Below are 21381 nucleotides of genomic sequence, written 5' to 3'. Positions count from 1 at the left end.
GTGTTCTGGAAGAGGAGGTTCCATGCCACGGCGAGGACAGACCAAAAAGAACCCCCGACCAGACACAACGATGCCCTTAGAGAACTGAGCTCCTGGGTAGGACTGAGACGAAGAAACTGAGGTTGAAACAAGATGAGACCAGTTTTCTAAGGTCACAAAACAGGCCTTGGTCAGAGAGGCAGAGGGCCCAGGGTGCGAAGCCCCACCGGCAACGGCCCCCCGCCCACGGCCAGCGGCCTTGCTCACAGGGCTGGTGGTGTCCTTCCCGAGGCTGCCCTTGCTGTTGAGGCTGCCAATCTCTGTCTGGGAGCTGGACTGCGACATCCCCTCAAAGAAGGGCCTGTGGCGGAGAAGCACAGCCCGGTCAGTGGCCGCCATGGCGCAGCACAGCCGATCACGCAGGGAGAGCTGGGCGGAGCGGGTGCGCGGGAAGGATCGGCAGCCCGCGCTTTGGGAGCCCAGAAGAAGGACACGGTGGATGGAGGGTAGAGGAGCAGGGCATGGGCACAGGGACTTCCAGAGTCCCGCTGGGCTTCCGTCAGTGAGGGGAAGAAACAGTGATCTTTGCCCAGGGTCAGGAAGGATGGGGGCCAAGACTCCCCGGGGACAGAGGGCGAGTGAGGGAGGAGCTCGGGAAGGAGAGTGTCCGGGAAGCCCGGCCTCACTTGAGCTTGGGCTTGGGTGTGCTGAGGATGCTTTCCGTCTCCTCCATCTCAGGGCCACTGTCGCTGGGGTTGTACATCTCCAGGCTGTCGTACAGTTCGTCCAGGTCCTCCTCCACCTCTCGGATCTGCTCCCGGGACACGTGCTCCAGGCCGAAGCCCACCTGTAAGGGGGAAACAAAACCTCCGAATTTGGGTTGTCCCTATTAACAATTTTGGTAGCCGAGCAACTCTTTTCTCCTGGGCCAGACGGCAACCCACCTCCTTCACGATCCCCTGCAGGGACATGCTCATGGAGCAGTCCTAACGTGGCCCAGCCCTGAGGGCAGGGTGTGGGGAGGACCCCAGTCTCCCCTGACAGTCACACTACAGAGCCACACCAGGAAGGAGAGCTGAGTGCTCGTGGACCGCTCCAGGGAATGGCGTGTGGGCTGCTCTACCTCCCCCAGAGTCCACAGAAAGACAGCCTCTCTCAACTATTTCCGCCTTCACCCTTCTAGTCCACCGAGAAGCTGTGCAAACCGGTGCCGGGACTGCCAGAGCCCAGGGAGGAAAACGCTTCTCTGTCAACAGCCAATTCCTGGTTACTCGAGGGCGGACCAATGAGAACATTCTACTTCACAGGCTGTTGCTCACTGACGGTCCTCTTGGGACAGGAGAGAAAATTAAACAACTGGATTCGTTCCTGACACCCATGCCGGAGGCTTGGGTCTGACCATGGCTGGGTGTGACGCCGTCTCCAAATGCCTTCGCGCAAAGCCCTTTTCTCGCTCCCCTCACCCCCGGGGCTCTACCAGGCATGCAAGGGGGGCTGGGACACATAATCCCAGAATCGTGACTCCCAGTGGTACCCCAGGGACGATATGTGAAACTCAGGAGTTCTACTCACCATTAACCTTGGGAGTAAGGGGTCGTACCTCGTCTGAAACTTTAAACCGCTTCAGGAGGGCCACAAACTTCTGTTTGATGTTAGGTTGCTGTAGGGACAAATTGCACAATTGCTCTCAAACAACCTCTGCTTGTGGTCAATTCAAGTCAACAAATACTGCCGAGAGCGCACTCCTATGGACCGCGGGAGGACACAAAGAGGGGAAGACACGGTGTCTGCCCTTGGCACGTCAAGCCCACATGGGGAGACAGGCACGTGCCGACTAATCCCTGTGCAGTCCCAGAGCTCCAGACACTGCTGCGAGGAGGAGGCCCCTCTGCCCCCGGCCCTTGCCCCTCAGGAGTCCCTCCAGCCCACCCCCTTCTCTCGACCTCTAGCCCCGCAGCACCAACTGGGCATTCGCACGTGTGTGCACAGCACAGGCGTCTCAAACTGCACACCTCCAAGGTACTGACGTCCCCAACGCACACAAACACCCACGTCTCACCTGGGGGTTCCTCTCCCTCCCGTTCTCCCTACAGCCCCTGCTGGAGAACTCCTGCCCTTTCCCACCTGGAACCTGCTGCTCCATCCAGGCCCTTCTCCTCCCATCTCTGGGATCATGACAATGGCCTTCGACCGACACCCACCCCTGCCGGGCCCTTTCCAGTCTTGCTCCCTCCAGAGCTCACAGCAGTTGTTCAAAGGCAAATCTGATCATGCTACCTTCCGTCCCACTCAGAAGGCTACCGGACCCCGCTGCCTGGAGAACCAAGCTCGAAGGTCAGGCCAGTTTAAATGGCCTAGGCCCCACCATTTGCTGCTCAGGCTGCTCATAGTTCGTGGGAAAATGCCTGTCATTGTAATGGGCCATTATACATGGCAGCTTCTGCCTTGAATAAAAATCTTCCCCAAATCCACTTGGTGAAATTCTATCTTTGAAAAACAATCTTTGGGCATTTCCTCTGTGAAGCTGCCCTGGCAACTCCCCATCAGAGGCAGCGACCTTCTCCTGTGTCATTTATGTCCCTTATGCAAAGTGCCGTCTCATGGCACCTGTCCTACTGGACTGCGGCCCCTTGTTGAGATGTGTCAGTGTCACGAGACATTGTGTGCTCCTTGACTGCAAGGACCGGGCCTTACTTATCTCTGTCCCCAACTTCAGGCACAATGTTTAGCTTGTCGCCATATGTATTTCCAGCCTGAATGACAGACTCACCCTCTGGGAATGGAAACAACTAACCTGCAGGTGAAACTGCGGGGTCCCCACAGAAGGAGAAAGGGCGTGTGCAGTGGAGGAGAAAACTCGAGCTCACAGAGACAGAGAAGCACAAGACACACTTGGAGAAGAGCCAGGAGACCCTCGTGTCCAGACAACGTGCTCTCGGTGGCAGAGAAGAAGGCATGCGCACAGAAGAGGACTGAAGGGCGGTACTACGTCTCTGGAGATACAACTGGAAAGTGCTTGCAGCTTACAAAAGGCCTCTAGGGAGTGGGTATGAACAGGGGCACGGAACTCCAGCATACAGGGTGAGGCCTGGAGCAGACCTGTACAGAAGAGGTGACTTATAAAGCTCCCGGGGCACAGCGTGGGAAGCCAATTAGGCCACTTTCCGGTTACCGAGCAGGAAAAAGCACAACCTAGCAGAAGCGGCGGAGTACAGAGATCCTACAGTGGCTCCGTTGCCAGAGTGCAACGGAGGCAAAGTGTTTGGGGCTGGTGATGTGCCACAGCCCGGCTATTCCAGAGCACCAATTGAGGGTTAGAAACCCAAGGACAAGGAAACAGTCTTCAAGCCCTCTCCTCATTGATTTGATGGAGACATCACAGTCACAGTCTGGAGAATTTACCCTGAAGCCCAGTGACACACACCTCAGGGTGGCTGGAGTGAGGCCAGTGTGCGGCCACATTTCACCCTGGAAGGGTGGGGACCTGCTCTCAGGGGTGGGCCCCTGGGCCAGCTCTGTGCTGCAGGGGACGTGGAGCTACGAACCTTGCTTCTGAAAAGCTCCCAGCGCTTTGACCCTCCTATACTTGGGCCCAGGACTCCAGAATCAGTCCAAGTTCAGCTAGGAATTCACCTTTTTAGCTTTTCAGTCCAGGACCCTAATTTCACCAAAAGTAGCCAACTGCTGAGGAAATCTTATGGAGATAAAATCAAAGGCATTCGGTCTCCAAGGTTATGGGTCCATTAAGGCAGGAACTGTAGCTGACGGAACCAAACCCTATTGGGCCCAAGGTCACAGGAGCACCGAGTACCAGCCGGTTCTTTCTGGGTAAGTTTGACACATGATAAAAAAGGAGCAGTGACACCCCAGAGAGGAACGGCTTGACCTCTCTGCAGTGGACAGCGTGTAACTTGGAACGATGCCTTGGTTGGCTGGGAGGATGTCTGGGGTGTTCTGTGTCCTGAAGAACCAATTATCTGTCCCAAAACCTAAAACAAGGGGTCTCAACCTTTGTCCTGCCCTAGGATAACCTGAAGAACATACTGCGCTCCCGTCGGTAACTGTGGGTCCCTGGGACAGTGATTTCTAGCTTGGGGGGGGGCAGGAAGGGGGGGAACAGAAGGGTGCATCGGGATCCTGAAGCAGGGGGGCCACGAGCTGATGGATTCTCTAAGGCTCCATGCAGTTTGAACTTCTGCTCCCATCCTACCATCAAATTAAAAATCAGAGGTGACCTATGCCCGCGACCTTCGAGGCTCACCCTGGTGATGGCAGAGGTTGAGGTCAGTTTCCTCCTGGTCTTCTTTACCTTCCGCAGGTCCTCATCTTCGTAGAACAGGTCCTGAGTGGGAGGGGAGAGTGAGGAGGCCGGGAACCCAGGGGACGGACCCGACGCGCCACGCGGGGCTGTGGGAGTTACCTGTCCGTGCAGCGGGTCATCGCTGCCTTCCTGCTCTGAGGAGAAGCTCTCCTCCTCCTCCTCGGAGTAATTGTCGATGTCGGGAGAACGATCTGGAACAGACACCTCAGTGAGGTGACCTTGCCAGGGTCAGGGGGAGATCTGCTGGGCTGGGGCAGAGGGAGGAGGGCTGGCCACCTCCGTCTTTGGGGACCTCTAAGCTTCTCCTGCCTGAGGATGTCCCAGGCCCCGTCTCGCTCAGCTTTCCCAGGGCGGGGCTGGGGCTGGGGCTGGGGCTGGGCTGGTCCCGGACGCTGCACACGTCTTACCCGAGAGCTTGGATTTGATTCCCTCGTGGTCGATGGGCTGGCTGGACAGCGAGTAGATCTTTATTTCTGCCACGGGCACCGACACGTCCTTCACATTGCTGTGTAGGCCGAGCACCAGGGCGCCCTCGTTGGGGTGCTGCATCACCTGCGACCAGATGTCCTACTGTGGGGACGCCCACGCAGGAGCTGCCATTTTCTTTCTTTCTTTTTTTTTTTAATTAAGAAATGGGGTCTTGCTCTGTCACCCAGGCCAGAGTGAATGCTGTGACCATAGCTCACTGCAGCCTCAAACTCCTGGCTCAAGTGATCCTCCTTCTTCAGCCTCCTAGGAAGCTGGGACTACAGGGGCACCACCACATATAGCTAATTTAAAAAAATTTTTTTGTAGAGACAGAGCTGGTCTTACTGACAGAGCTGCCCAGGCTGCTCTCAAATTCCTGGCCTCAAGTGATACTCCCGCCTTGGCCTCCCCCGAAGTGCTTGGATCACAGGCGTGAGCCACCACATCCAGCCATGGCTGTTATTTTCATAAATTCAAGCGAACATGCAAGGCAATGGCGTTCTGTTAATACATTTTCTTTCTCCCTTCCAAATCCATGCCTATTGTCTTCCTGTTGACCTCAAGGTCTTATTGTGAAAGTATCTCTAGAAGCACCAGGTGCTGGCCAGGGCCATGTGCTTAAAGATGACAATCATGAGCAGAGATTGACACGATTGCTAATCTCTAGGACTACATGTTAGTTCAAGTCCTTCATGGAGAAACTAATTACTGAGGCCAGTGAGGCCAGCCCTACAGGTGGTGGTCACCTGTTTCTGTAATAAGCAAACAGAGCGCAGTCCACGGGGAACGGCAGAGCCGGACACAGCGGGGACGTGGGACGCAGGTGTGAACTCACTCCCCACCAGTCCCTCACTTGGATCCTGACCAGGACACGAGGAGGGGTTGGGACTAGCTCTCATTTCCTATTATGGGCACAACATTTTTCCTATTTAATTTTCCAAAGCGTGGAAACAATTTTTTCAAACTGATTTGTAGCTCCTTTCTTCTCCCCTTTGTCAGGGCTGGGAGGACCTGCCCAGCACATGGGAGAGCTGCGCAAATGAGCGAACGCATTGAGAGTGACGGGAGCCCCACTTCTGACTGCTCAAGGGTATTAGAAGTACGAAGGAGCAAAGCTGGAAAAGCCTTTGGTGTTGGATGGGGCTGGTCATCAGTGTGTGCTCACGGTCAGACGGACTAGATCTGGGAGCAGACGAGACGTGTGTGCACACGCGCACGCACAGACGCACTGCTTAGCTCTGCCTGCTGGGGGGACTGAGTGCTCCTGGGACCCAGATCTTGGTTTCTAAGTGCCATCCTCCACTAAAACGGACCAGGGCTCTCTGGAGAATCAGCTCATTCAGGGCTGGGTCAGGGGAAGTACAAGTGGAGCCTGGAATATTTTGTACCAGAAAGTAAAGAATTATGGAAGGAACAACGAGACTTATCAAAAAGGATGCAGAAGCCAGCTGGCAGGGACTGCCGCTGGCCAAACCCGAGACAATGCGAGCACAAAAATAAGAAATGGTGGCAGCAGATTAAACCCTGTCAGATCAAACAGGAATCCAAATGCCCACAACTGACGAGAATAAAAAAATGAACCAGTCCGTACATGGAGGGGACCAGAAAGCACTAACAGAAGCCAACCCATAAATGCAGAAGACATGGCAGGATCAGAAATTCACTGTTGGTTCAACATCAAAGTACAGTGGTAACCAATCCAGGCAGGAATCATTAACAGATGCTAAAACTATCGGGTAAAAATGTGAGAAGGAAAAAGACAGTTACCTAGTCACAAAACATCTCCCCATAAAATATTTTTTCATTAATAAGTACATAATGCTATGAATTAACTTTATAGTGGAAAACCTGGCAGATCCCATCTTAACCAAGTAATCAAAGTCAGTATCATCAGTAAAGGAACAAACTGACATCAAGTGCAGCCCAGGCTGCCCGGAGCACACAGCACACCTGCGGCAACGTGCCCAAAAAACGCAGGATGAATCTAATCTTCAAGCGACAACAGCAAAACCCAAACTGAGGAACTTTCAGTACAGTAACCAGGCTGGGCTCTTATTTTTTTTTTTTTTTTTTTTCTTTTTTTTTTTTGAGACAGAGTCTCACTCTGTTGCCCAGGCTAGAGTGAGTGCCCTGGCGTCAGCCTGGCTCACAGCAACCTCAATCTCCGGGGCTCAGCGATCCTACTGCCTCAGCCTCTCGAGTAGCTGGGACTACAGGCATGCACCACCATGCCCGGCTAATTTTTTGTATATATATTTTTAGTTGGTCAATTAATTTATTTCTATTTTTGGTAGAGACGGGGTCTCGCTCAGGCTGGTTTTGAACTCCTGACCTTGAGCAATCCGCCCGCCTCGGCCTCCCAAAGTGCTAGGATTACAGGCGTGAGCCACCACGCCCGGCACAAAGCCATTTCTCACTAGTCAGTCACTCCCTTTCTTATTCTAACTAGTGAATTAGTAAATTAATTAGTGAAGTCTTAACTGAGCACTGAGTAGGGGAAATACAGAGTTTAAAAGACTTAGTCTTTCTTTTTTTTTTTTTTTTGAGACAGAGTCTCACTCGGTTGCCCAGGTTGCCCAGCCTAAAGTGCTGTGGCGTCAGCCTAGCTCACAGCAACCTCAGACTCCTTGGCTCAAGCGATCCTCCTGACTCAGCCTCTCGAGTGGCTGGGAATATAGGCATGAGCCAACATGCCCGGCTAATTTTTTCTATATAGTTTTAGTTGGCCAATTAATTTCTTTCTATTATTAGTAGAGACAAAGTCTCACTCTAGCTCAGGCTGGTTTCGAACTCCCGACCTTGAAAGATCCTCCCGCCTCGGCCTCCCAGAGTGCTAGGATTATAGGCGTGAGCCACTGCGCCTGGCCAAAACTTAGTCTCTTTTTTTTTTTTTTTTTTTTTTTTTTTGAGACAGAGTCTCGCTTTGTTGTCCAGGCTAGAGTGAGTGCCTTGGCGTCAGCCTAGCTCACAGCAACCTCAAACTCCTGGGCTCGAGCGATCCTTCTGCCTCAGCCTCCTGAGTAGCTGGGACTACAGGCATGCCCAGGCTGGGCTCTTAAAAAAAAATGTCGAGGTCATGCAAGGGAAGGAAAACCCAGGCACTGTCGCAGATCAAAGAGGGCTAAACACACGTGACAGCTAAATGCAACATACAATCCCACATGAGAACGTGGGCCTATAAAGGGCATGACCCAGACGCTCGGCACATCTAGATGAGGACCGTGGGGCAGGTGGTCATCTTATGTCAGTGCTAATGTCCTGATCTTTGTGGCAGCATGGTGCTTAGATAGGACAGTGTTCTCATTTATTTAAAAAAGTTTTTGTTTTTTTTTAATTAGAGACAAGGTCTTGTTCTGTCACCCAGGCCAGAGGGCAGTGGCATGATCATAGCTCACTGCAGCGTTGGGGCTCAAACAAGCCTCTCGTCTCAGCCTCTCACACAGGTGGGACCACAGGTAAGTGCCACCATGCCCAGCCAAGAGTATTCTCATTTTAAGGAAATTAACATGGTGCGGTATTAATGTGTAATGGGCATCAGGCTTGCAACTTCTTCTCAGATGGGTCAGAAAAGGGAATAACGTGCATCAGCATCTACATACTGAAAGAGTAAGGCAAATATGGTAACAAGTTAACAACCGAAGAATTTGGGCAAATCTGGTATATGGGAATTCTTTATATTAGTCTTTTAACTTTTCCAAAAGTTTGAAATTCTATTTTTTTTAAAATTAAAGAAATCTTTCTCTGAGGGAGAGAGTACTTGATAAAAAGAGGTATATCCTGAATGTCTAATAAAATAATTAACTCGCAAAACAAACTTAAGCACCTGGCCGGCAGGCTGGGCTTACACGGCTGACCCAGTGTCTCACGGGCCAGCAGTTGGTGGCCACGCTCCGCTCACCTCTGCCATGTTGATGAGCCCCACAGCCAAGGTCTTGTAGCCCAAGATGGTCCGGTTCTTGTAGCGCTTTCTCCTTTGCAGCATGATCTGTAGCTTGTTGGCATCTCGCTTCAGGAAATGAGGGTACTGTGGGGAACAAAACAGAGTCAAGCATGGTCAGTAAGCAACCAGGTCCCTGGTGGGTTCTGGTCCTTCTAGAGCAGCGGTCCCCAACCTTTTTGGCACCAGGGACTGGTTTCATGGAAGACGGTTTTTCCACGGACCAGGGTGGGTGTGTGTGTCACGGGGAGGGGGAGGGGGAGGGTGGTGTTGAGCTCAGGAGGTGATGCGTGGCCTATTTCCTAACAGGCCACAGACTGGAACTGGGCCATGGCTTGGGGTTGGGGACTACAGTCCTAGAGGACAGTCTTTCTGTGCTTCCAGTTTTCCTGCCTATAAAAGGGGGAGTCGGGGTGTGAAGTTGGAGAAGCTGACTCTGCGTGCTTCCTGGCTTGCGTTCTATGGTTCTGGGGTACACATGTGTTCAGAAAACTGCCTCTTTCCTTGCTATTTGACCATGTGTTTTCTCCGCGTGTTTCAGTTGGGCTACTGGATTATGATGAAAGAGAGATGCTAGCAGGGCTAATAAGGGAAAGACAGAGATCACAACGTAGGGGTGAAATGAGACTGCAGACAGCGCACGCCACCAGGGTGCTGGGATTACTAAGGACAGGTGACAGCACAGCAGATGGCCAACAGCGTTACTAAGGCAGGGCAAGGATGAGCCCAACTGTGGCTGGTAGGGACTGTCTTGTCCTTCCTGGCCAGCCATCAACCTCTAGGTGACTTCTGTCTACTCCTGCCCAAGTTGGGCAATGGCTGCTCTGGGATAGGACAGTCTCTGGATTAGAGGGCTGCTTGGGGGCTATACTGGACGTGGCGTATTAGGGACCTGAGATTCAGCACAGTCTCACCTGGAGGGAGAAGGTTAACTGGAGCTCTGTTTCCACCAGTCCACTAGCTGGAAGGATGATCTCATTGGAACGAAGAATCCTTTTTGAACCCTGGAACCAAGAAAAAAAATCTGTCAAAGTTATGTCACCAAAAATCAGACCAAAAGAAGCACTATGTTTGCAAACTATTTCTAAACCTACACACGTTCTCCCACGTCCAAATATTTCGTCAGCCTTTGCTGTACTTATCTGAACCAAGCCACCAGCACAGGTGTGATTTGACTGCATTACGCTGTAGGGTTCAGAAAGGGTTTTCACAGAAAAATGATCTGTGTTTACAAGTGTTTCCCAGCCCTCCTGGGCGGGAGGCAGGCAGCGTCACCCCCAGGCGCATGTGACCTCCCCGCCTGCGTGACCTCCCTTTCTTGCTCTGACCCCAGCCGCGCGGCCTTACCCCTGGCCCTTTGCACGTGCTTTCCCTCTCCTCTTGGACGCAACTTGCCTTGCAGGTCTCAGCTTGCATGAGATTTTTCTCCCAGGAACCTTCCCTTTCCGCTCCCACTCTTCCAACCTGACACACGGGTCAGACACCCAGTTCCTGCCAGCTACTTCTCTCACTCACCAGGAGCTTTGAGAGACAGATGTGTCTTGTTTGCCAAGAATGCTGGTGCATCAGAGATGGTAAATAAATACTGTGGAATGAATTTGTCTAAAAAGCCACATAACTCATGCCCTACTTCCTTAAATTTCTTTAAAAGAAAAAAGTTTCTGCATGTGAATTAAAGTCAGAGATGCACATGGTTGGTGTGTCTGTTTTCCAAGGGAACACGTCCTGTGCCATTAAGCGGGAGCTGGAAGAAAGGACTTGCTCAGCCTCTCGGAGAGCGCGTCCGCTCCTCGCTGCCACGCGAGGCAGCAGCTTCCGAGGGCTCTGCCGGTCAGGCTGTTCCCATAACAGCATTGGGACAACCTCTCTCTCTCTCTCTCTCAGTGGAGTTTTCCAGAGGCTACCTTACGTGGGACTCACAAAACACTGAGTGCTGAAGCAGCTGGGGGAATCCAGCAGACACTAAAGAGAATTGCAAAAATATAAAATGATCCACTCTTTTGTTATTTTTGAAAATTCAGTTATTTTTTGTAAAGATTTGTGATTCTGTTAATATATAATAGGTTTATTATTATAACAATTGCTAGATATAATGCACATAAACAAAAGCTCCTTGGGGTCCATAGTAATTTTTGTGAGGGGATCCTAGGGCCAAAAGTTCGAGAACAGCTATTGTATTTAATTATCTCAACAACATGGTTTCTCAGAATGCTTCAGTCTCACAGGCAAACAGCTGGGCCGAGGCACACGGTCAGCCCTTCTGAATCCAGGGCTCCATCCTGCAAACCCCTGAGGCTCCGTGGCTTCGTGCTATAGACCCCCACTTGCAGACCCTCCGACCCGCGCTGAAACACGTAGGCTGCACGTGCGTGTGGCTCTGGTGTTACTGGAAACAGTGGCGGAAAAGAGCCGCACAACTGATATCTGTGAATAGACATTACAAGTACTCGGAAGGCTACTGGTTGATGATCAGGGCACATACATGCACGTACTTCTGAGAGCAAGTTATACCTGTATGCAGCACATCCGTGTAGAAAGAGTGTGCTTGACGTGAGTGTGGTATGTGCTGTGAGTTGTTTGGGATGGGAGTAGGTCACACAGGAGTAAATCTAGGGCCAAAACGGATCCGGGTAAGCGCGAATGGTAGTGCTCGCTGCTAATCATGGGTTGCATTATTAAACTCAGAAAACCGTAAGGGATAGATTGTTTTCTACAGAAGAAATCACAATATAATGAACACAAATAAATCTAGCTCTAAAAAATAAAGTTGGGCTAAACTATTCCTAAGCTGCAAAAAGAGAACAGCAGGAGGGTCTGAGGAATGTCAGTAAATATGTAAACAGCACTTTTTAAAAATTGAGGTTTGAATACAGTGCAGTGTCCAGATCTGAGGTCCCCGTGACGGGATGAGCACGAGCTGACAAACGCACACGTGGGACCCACGTCTATGTCGAGACACAGAGCCCTGGCGGTCCTCCCGGGCTCACGGCACCACTCTCGCAGGGGCAGGCCCTGTTCTCCTCTCTTTCCCTGCAGATGATTAGTTCTGCCTGCTCTAGAATGTCACATAAATGGAATCACGCAGTGTGTGCCACTCTGGTCGGGCTTCTTTTGCCAACAAGAGGTGTCTGAGGTTCAGACAGGTTGCTGTGTTTATCAGCAGTTCACTCCTTACTGCCGAGTCGAATTCTATCCTATGAATGTATGGGCTGAGCCTTCCTAATCTGAAAATCCGAAACACTCCAAAATTTGAAACTGATTGCACATGTGACACTGTAAGTGGAAAATTTCACACCTGACTTCATGTGACGGGCTGCAGTCAAAACTGTTTCATGAGCAAAATTATTAAAAACATTGTATAAAATTACCTTCAGGCTATGTATACAAGGTATATATGAAGCATAAATGAATTTCATGACTAGACTTGGGTCATACCCCCAAGATATCTCATTATATATATGCAAATATTCCAAAATCTAAAAATCTAAAACACTTCTGGTCCTAAGCATTTCAGATAAGGGACCCTCAACCTGCACCATACTTTTTTTTTTGAGACAGGGTCTCAATCTGTCATCTGGACTACAGTGCAGTGGCGTCATCATAGCGCCTGGGCTCAGGTGATCTTCCCGCCTCAGCCTTCCAAGTAGCTGGGACTACAGGTGCAGCACTAGCGTGCTTGGCTAAGTGTTATATTTTTAGTAGAGATGGAGTCTTGCTAAGGCTGGTCTTGAACTCCTGGCCTCAAGTGACCCTCCTGCCTCAGCCTGCCAAAGTGCTGGGATTACAGGCATGCGCCACACACCAGGCCTCGTTCCTGATTTTAGCTCGACTGCCTCGCTGTTCCTTAGCACCACTCTGGGCGTAAGTCTTCGTGGTTTTAACATCTGCTCCTTCTAACACCCTGGCCTCTAGGACCTCTCACTCCTCTCGTCCTCACACTCATCCCAGCCACTCACACACATTCATTCTCTCGACCTCCCCGCCGGCAACAATTACAGCCACTGCGTAACCTCGGTTTCGCGCACCCACTCTCCTGGCGACCACCTTTCCCCTTCCAGCTCATTCTCTCCAGTTCACAGCTGTGAGGATCCTTCCCAGCGCCGGGGCCTGCCGTCCACGGCCCCCACTGCTCCTCACGCCCCTGCAGCCCCTCTTCGCTCTCACCCGGCTTCAGTGCCCTGCCCTGCTTTCTGGTGCCCATTTGATAGATTACAACCTGACTATTTTTTTTTTTTTTTTTTTTTGAGACAGTCTCGCTTTGTTGCCCAGGCTAGAGTGAGTGCCGTGGCGTCAGCCCAGCTCACAGCAACCTCAAACTCCTGGGCTCAAGCAATCCTCCTGCCTCAGCCTCCCGAGTAGCTGGGACTACAGGCGTGCGCCACCATGCCCGGCTAATTTTTTCTATATATATTAGTTGGCCAGTTAATTTCTTTCTATTTATAGTAGAGACGGGTCTTGCTCTTGCTCAGGCTGGTTTCGAACTCCCGACCTCAAGCAATCCGCCCGCTTCAGCCTCCCAGAGTGCTAGGATTACAGGCGTACAACCTGACTGAACTCCTGCCGCACCAGCTGACCATGCCGAGAGAGAAACACAATCAGGCTACTGGTCTGCCGCTAAATTTATGACCCAAATTTTAAGTGGCCCCGAGCGCCAAGTGGTAACCAGGCTAGATGTTCCCACGTCTCTCACTTTCCCACTCTACTACCAGATGACAGTTTCATGCCTGCACCTTTCCCTGACATCTCCAACACCTCACCCCTTCTCTCACCTGTGCCAACAGCCAATTCCTGCCCCATGAGCAAACCGAACAGCTCCCAGGTCAACCCGATGGCTGGCCCCTCTCCCGGCCATGCCCCCGCGTCACGCTCGTGAGTGCCCCTGCTCCTAGCCAGAGTCAAGCACGCTACTTGGCGCTATCCCAGCCTTTCTCACCTACTCAAGACACTGCTCCAACCATTCTTTCCTCTTACAGAATCCACTTTCCTCCCCAATCTGGATCACTCTCATTAGCAAAATGCTATCACTTCTGTCATCTTCAAAAAACAAAACCGTCTCCTGGCTGGGCGGAGTGGCTCGCGCCTGGAACCCCAGTGCGTGGGGAGGCCCCGTCCTCGTCTGTGCACACACTCACCCTGCAGTCTTGGTCTGCAGCGTCCTGACGATTCCCCAAGCACGCCTCCACCCCAGACCTTTACCTGCACGCCAAACATCTCCTCTTGGAGGTTTAATAGGCATTTCAGACAGAACACGAGGAACCGAATTTTGGATCTTTCCTCCAAATCTGCTTCACCCACAGTCTTCCTATCCCACCAAACGGCAATTCGCCCTACCAGTTGCTCGAGACGACACTGGCGCCGCCCTCGTCTCTTGCCGATCGTTACCATGGCCTGTTAACTGTCTTCCCCATCCCTCCCTTTCCTACTCAGCAGCCAAAGTATCTTCTCATTCTCTTCTCCGAACCCTCCAATCCACACAGCACGAGAACCACAGACCTCGCCATTCTCTGCACACCCCCTGCCCTTCCCATCCCTCTCACGCCTGTCCACCCTCCTCTCTTCTTGATTCTGCCAGAGAAGCCAGACGTTCGTCTGCCAGGCTTCAAACCGCTCTGGCCTCTGCCTGGCAGGCTCTTCTTCCAGATACGAGCCCCGCTGGCCCCTCCACTTCCTCAGAGGCTTCGCATAAATCCAGCAGACCTGCCCTGTGCTGCAGATGCTCCATACCCTCCTCCACCCGGCACCCTCCGGCCTGTCACCGCGTCTGGCATCGATTTTCCCCACGAGGCACACCACCTCCAGCGGTAGCAGCCTCGCTGCCTGAGCTCTCACCACCCAAATATGTGCTAAAAATACTCGGAAACATTTCTATCCCAAATTCACTATCTGAATCACAAACTTGTTAAAAGGAACCTGCACGTGCAGGTAACAGGAAGTAAAGTGCTCTGCATCGGAGGGTCCTAGCTAGTTCCAGCTAGTTCCAATTCTTTCCAAACGTGCTACATCACTGTTGTTATTTCTCCTGCCCTGCCCCAAAGATCTGGCCATCGTGGGTCCCAGCATTTGCTTCTTCCAGGTGCCTGGGGCACCACCAACGGGGGGCCAATTTCAGAATCATGTCGGCACACTTCTGTACCGTTTGTCTGTAACAGTGTATCTTCACTTGCAGTGTAGAAGCAAAACAATTTATATCTAACACCATAGCATCACAGCACTATCCATTAGTGAGTACTGAAGTATTAAAATTTAGGTTACTAGTGTTTTAAATGCTTTTTATTTAAATTACAAATTCTTGGTGTAAAGAGAAAAAAATTCTTGGTGGATTGTCACATAAATATTTAAGAGTACTGTAGTGATGTTTGAGGAAATTGGTTGAAGTTTCTTTAATGTCTAAAAACACGCTGTAATTTTCCCCATTTAACTAGTGGAAGACAGGCCACTGCCATTCAACATATTTTCAAGAATGGACTAGATTTCAAGGAATGCCTGTGTATAACTTTCTTATTTATTTTGTTTGCTGTTTCTACGACAATAATTCTCAAATTTTTGGTCTCAGGACCCTTTTACATTCTTAAAAAATTATTAAGGATCCAAAATACTTTTTGTCTATATAGATAGATCTATCAATATTTACCATATTAATAATTAAAATAGATACTTAAAAATATTAATTCATTTAAAATTAACAATAAAAAAACCTATTATGTATTTACATACAAACATGTTTTTTATGAAAGACACATTTTCCAAAACAAAAATAGTTAAGAAGATTGTATAGTTTTTTTTTTTTTTTTTTTTTTGAGATAGAGTCTCACTCTGTTGCCTGGGCTAGAGTGCTGTGGTGTCAGCCTAGCTCACAGCAACCTCAAACTCCTAGGCTCAAGCAATCCTCCTGCCTCAGCCTCCCGAGTAGCTAAGACTACAGGCATGGACCACCATGCCTGGCTAATTTTTTTTTTCTATATATATTTTTAGTTGGTCAATTAATTTCTTTCTATTTTTAGTAGAGATGGGGTCTCGCTCAGGCTGGTCTCGAACTCCTGACCTTGAGCAATCCGCCCGCCTCAGCCTCCCAGAGTGCTAGGATTACAGGCTCGAACCACCGCGCCTAGCTGTATAGTTGTTTTTATAACAGCTTTACTGAGATGCCACACAATTCACTCATTTAAGGTGTCCGAGTAGATGGCTTTTAGTACATTCAGAGCTGGGCAACCGTCACCACAGCCGGTGTCGTAACATTCTCGTCACCTGTTTGTTTGGCTGTCCCCCTCCCTGGTCTGCCCATCGTCCACCCTGGCCCCTCACAATGCCAACTACTTTCTGGCTCCAGGCACCTGCCTGTTCTGGACATTGTACAGAAATGGAATCAGACGGCACATGGTCTTTTGGGTTTGGCTTCTTTGACTTGGCAGTGTGTATTCAAGGCTCACCCATGCTGTGGTGTGGATGTACTTCCTCCTTTTTTATTGCAAATAATAAGCCACTGTATGAATATACGTATTTTATTTATCCACTCATCAGTTATGACTTGGGTTGTTTTTCCTTTTTAGCTATTGTGAATAATGCTGCTATAAACTATATTTATGTGCTAGGTTTTGTGTGTTTTCATTTCTCTTGGGTATAATCTCAGGAGAATTGCTTGATCATATGGCATTAATAATTCTGCATTTAACCATTTAAGGGACTGCCAGACTGTCTTCTTATCTTTTATAGAGACAAGGTCTTGCTCTATTGCTCAGGCTGGAGTGTAGTGGCAAGATCAGAGCTCACTGCAGCCTCAAACTCCTGGGCTCACGTGATCCTCCCACCTCAGCCTCCTGAATAGCTGGAACTACCACACCTGGCTAATTTTTAATTTTTTTGTAGAGATAGGGTCTTGCTATGTTGCCCAGGCTAGTCTCAAATTCTTGGCCTCAAGCCATCCTTCCCCTCAGCCTCCTAAAGTGCTGGGATTACAGGTGTAAACCACACTGCCCAGCCTCTGCATCTCTTCTCTCTGTTTAAAATTATCTCAAAATAAAAAGTTAAAAGTAAAATCTAGGGCCGGGCACGGTGGCTCACGCCTGTAATCCTAGCACTCTGGGAGGCCGAGGCGGGCGGATTGCTTGAGGTCAGGAGTTCGAAACCAGCCTGAGCAAGAGTGAGACTCCATCTCTACTATAAATAGAAAGAAATTCATTGGCCAACTAATATATATAGAAAAATTAGCTGGCATGGTGGTGCATGCCTGTAGTCCCAGCTACTCGGGAGGCTGAAGCAGGAGGATCGCTTGAGCCCAGGAGTTTGAGGTTGCTGTGAACTAGGCTGATGCCACAGCCCTCACTCTAGCCTGGGCAACAAAGTGAGACTCTGTCTCAAAAAAAAATTAAATAAAAAAATAAAAATAAAAACGTAAAATCTAATCCATTGGTCTACTTTGTCCTTTGAATGGACCTTTTACCCAACATAATTTTGTAATCTCATGCACTGGTCATTTGGAAAATATTGGTTCATTTGGTTATATAAATTTTCAAATGTTACACATTTCATAATACAACATGAAAAACTCAAAATCATCAATATCGTTTCTGATCTCTTCAGAAGTCTTTAAGAACTGGGAAGCTGTTAAGCTTACAGTGACAGTATCAAGTTTTCCAAAATTCTAGTTTCCACTTAAAAGCTCAAATTTTATTTATCATTGGCAACAAATACCAAGTTGTTTTCCTTGATGTGACAGGCTCGCTTTGTTCATTTTCAAGAAGACACCTTGCACATACCGGAGACTGAGTAACCAGGTTGTCTGTAAGTCCTCCTTCCCAGTAAAAACAGTCAGCATCCCATGAGCACAGCAGTTGCTTCAGTTCACAGTCAGCTGCACAAGCGCTCGTCCTCGAGACCCTTGTCGCACCTGCTACGGTGCAGCCGTGCTTTGCGCACCCGTCCCATTTCGTCACACGCGATACTGAAAAGACGTGTACCCAACGGTTGAGATGTGATCACTCAACAGGTCTTACTGCTTCTTCGGGGACATTCTTGAGCGCAACTGGCTTGTTCTCTCTCACTTCATGCGTGTGGCAGCCGACACTACGGTGCCCACGGGTACGTGCCGGTAGCTGTGTGCTCAGGCGCTGTCAGCTTTAGCCCTGTTGCTCTTGTATCTTCCGTGCAAATGCCAACGCAGTGGAAAAGGCACATAATGCTGCGGTGTTATTATGAAAACAGTCGTGACTCCTGTGCCCCTGAAAGGGTCTGCGGGACTCGGGTCTGCGGACCTTACTTTGAACTGCTGCTCCACGAGAACGCAGGGCTCCAGAAAGGCTTGGTTCCCCTGCTTTGTTCACGGCTGTATCCCTGTGCCTAGAACGCTTGGCACCAAATGGAGCCAGTAAGTATTTATCATATGAATGAATAAATAAGTGACTGAATAAATGAATGTGATAACATCTGTAATTAGTTTCAGCTGCTTGGAAGTAGAGCAATAAAAAATTCAGGATATTTGTAGTTTTTTGGTATAATTAAAAAGTTCACGGAATGTTAAATATTTAATCAGGAAATAGAAGAAATTATTTCTCTTGGCAAAAGCATTTAACTGTAGGGCTGGCAAACGCAGCAGGGAACTTTCAAAACCACACCGACAGCGTCTGCACAGGCAAGCCACAGCCGTTAGCAAAGGCAACAATTCCTGAAAACACTGCCTATGACCTAGAAATGGGGGCAAAATCAGGAAAGGAGGACAACATACCAACAGCTGCCACTTCGTGTCACTGTCATTGTCCCACACTTGTTTCTTGTTTTTCCAACCCACAGTGTCCAGGGACAGTTCACATTTGGGAGGAATTATGTGCAAAAGGGAACAGGGAATTAGAAAGCAAGGTGGGACACACAGGAATTGATGAAGGGTAATTAAAACCGTTTAAGTTTTGAGGACTAAATTAAGATAATGTATTTATCCCAGAAAGAGACCTGAGGACCACGATGTATGATTCACACGGTGTGAGAGCTACCGATTCGGATTTTAATGGAGCCAGGATCAGTACAGTAACCTGCTGCATAGTAGGTGATCGAGGTCGTAAAACATACTGGTTGGCAGGGAGGTACCACAGAGCTCGCTACTTCTCAGGAAGTAAGAATTCGATGCATACACCACCCTTTAGCTGAAGCATCAGTCCTATTTAGCAACTGCAGAGGCACCTCCGAACCTCCCTCTGCTCCAGGAGTCAGCGCTAGGAAGGGTCTATCAGCCATGGAAGGTCTGGTAATGAGTTTATTAAACACACACATCACCTGCTCTATAGTTTCTGGTCCCAGTTCTGCCACTTGGCAATTAGCTGGCAAAAGGAAAATTCCTGAACGCTTTTATAGTTCAGTTTCTCCCTCCTCCTTTCCCCAGATCCATAAATACTTAGAGTACAAATGTTTGTAAAATATTTTGGGTCCCTTGAAAACACTGAGTTAGGTGGAAGGAGTTGTATGTGGGATTTACCCAGAAGATAAAGCATCCCAGTAAACTTTATTTATTTATTTTTTGAGACAGAGTCTCGCTTTCATTGCCCACACTAGAGTGAGTGCCGTGGCGTCAGCCTAGCTCACAGCAACCTCAAACTCCTGGGCTCAAGCGATCCTCCTGCCTCAGCCTCCCGAGTAGCTGGGACTACAGGCATGCACCACCATGCCCGGCTAGTTTTTTCTATATATGTCAGTTGGCCAATGAATTTCTTTCTATTTATAGTAGAGACGTGGTCTTGCTCTTGCTCAGGCTGGTTTCGAACTCCTGACCTTGAGTAATCCGCCCGCCTTGGCCTCCCAGAGTGCTAGGATTACAGGCATGAGCCACGGCCCCTGGCCCCAGTAAACTTAAAATTGCTGACTCTAAGATAACAATCTGTAAGTTTCTTCCGCCTGCTAGAAAACCTTCAAAATGCTTCCCAACGTCGGCATCCACATGGACCTAGAAGTCCTGAGAATGAGACGGAAACCAACACTAAACGCTGTGGTAACTGCTGAGTAGTTGACAAAACCCTCTGGCATCTGTACCACTCCATCCTCGTCCTCAGCCTGTCAGACAGGCAGGGCAGGAAGAACCATTTCTGTTCTTCACACGAGGAAGTAAGGTTTAAAAAAACTGAGTGTCTGAACTTAGAGGCAGAGCTGGGACTCAGTAGGTCCCATGAGCTCAACTGTCCTTCCACTGCTGCCCCTGGCCCTGCTGAGCGAAGGAAGACAGAGGTCCACAGAGGTTTGGACCCCGCTGACAGCAGGCAAATGTCACCAGCATCCTTGGACCCCGAACAAACAATCCTGTTCCACTCACCTGCAGCTTCACCGCAATGACCACCGAGTTCAGGTCTTTGTCCATTTCTTTCAGCATGACGAGCTTCTTCAGGGTCAAGCTGAACAGCCTAGAAAACCGTGGAGAAAGAACATTCTGTCAAATACGAGGCACTTACAGGTGCATTACTCCATGAACGTCCATGGATGCCCACGCATCTCAAGCTAAAAGCAACATGCTCTCACCCATGATAGGTGGGAGCAGTTTCTGAGCGGAGGAAGAGGAGCCCAAGGGAGGGGAATCGTCCTGTCCCTCGTCACACACCCAGCTGCACCTGACACACCTACACATGTCGATTTGTAGCAACCAGGGGAAATAGATGTTATTTGGCAGGAAATGGTTTAAATGATCACAAATTCGATTTCAGCTGAATTTTGCTCCAAGTATGCAGAAAATTTTCAGTGCCACAAATCAGGAAATTCCCCTTAAAGGAAAGTGACAGGATTGTCCCTCACTCTGGAGTCTCAGCAACTCTATCTGACTTGGGCTTCCCCTTCCAAGGTCAAGGCACTCAGGCAGGGCTACCCGGGACTTTCAGCAGGTACTGGGAAGGGAGACTCTAGGTGCCGCCTTTCTGCGCTGGCTCGAAGGGTCAAAATCTGGTTTTGTTTGTTTGTTTGTTTTCAACTCTGCACTGGGCAGAGTGCCGTAGCATCAGCCTAGCTTACAGCAACCTCAAATTCCTGGGCTCAAGTAATCCCGCCTCAGCCTCCCGAGTAGCTGGGACCACAGGCATGCGCCACCATGCCCGGCTAATTTTTTCTATATATTTTTAATTGGCCAATTAATTTCTTTCTATTTTTAGTAGAGACAGGGTCTCACTCTTGCTCAGGCTGGTCTCTAACTCATGAGCTCAAGTGATCCTCCTGCCTCGGCCTTCCAGAGTGCTGGGATTACAGGTGTGTGGCACTGCGCCCGACTGGTCAAAGTCTTTAAAAGGTTCTGTTCCTTGGAAAGTTCTGGAGAACCAGAAACACAAAGTTCTGGAGAACCAGAGACACACGAGGGATGTCGCTGACTGGAGTCAGGACAAGCCCTGAGAATCTGCGTGGAATTTATGCCTCTTCCCTCCTGGCGTCGCAGCCCTTGAGGACTTGCTTCCGGCCAGTCCTTCCCCTCATCGGAGCTCCAGCCACGATGACTTTATTCTAGGGCCTCGAGGAGCCATGCCGTCCCCCGTCCCTCTTCAGGCTACTGTTTCAGGCTGCAAGGCTCCCAGGGTCGCGTCCCTGGCTCGTAGCTAAGGCCTCCTCGCCTCCCAGTCCTGGATTACGTGCTTTTGCCAGGAGGGCTTCCCCCAGCCCTCGCCAAGCCTGTGATGCCCCCAGTTTCCTGCAAGCCCTCTGCAGTGTAACTTCCCGAGGACGGGCC

The 21381-nt window shown here is 49.8% G+C and overlaps 1 protein-coding gene across 1 annotated transcript in view; it reads right to left on the bottom strand.

Moving 5' to 3' along the window:
- Positions 1-21381, bottom strand: part of PACS1 (phosphofurin acidic cluster sorting protein 1) — a 128805-nt gene that overhangs the window by 19615 nt on the left and 87809 nt on the right. Inside the window, exons 2-10 of the mRNA XM_012757471.2 lie at positions 19993-20080; positions 9620-9709; positions 8667-8792; positions 4708-4852; positions 4400-4491; positions 4241-4321; positions 1580-1639; positions 666-826; positions 247-340 (exon numbers count right to left, since the gene is read on the bottom strand). Coding sequence (XP_012612925.1) covers positions 247-340; positions 666-826; positions 1580-1639; positions 4241-4321; positions 4400-4491; positions 4708-4852; positions 8667-8792; positions 9620-9709; positions 19993-20080 — 937 coding nt within the window. The remainder of the gene's footprint in view (positions 1-246; positions 341-665; positions 827-1579; positions 1640-4240; positions 4322-4399; positions 4492-4707; positions 4853-8666; positions 8793-9619; positions 9710-19992; positions 20081-21381) is intronic.

This window comes from Microcebus murinus, chromosome 4, assembly GCF_040939455.1.
Source record: "Microcebus murinus isolate Inina chromosome 4, M.murinus_Inina_mat1.0, whole genome shotgun sequence".
NCBI classification, from domain to species: Eukaryota; Metazoa; Chordata; class Mammalia; order Primates; family Cheirogaleidae; genus Microcebus; species Microcebus murinus.
This window is presented reverse-complemented; position numbering and strand designations above follow the sequence as displayed.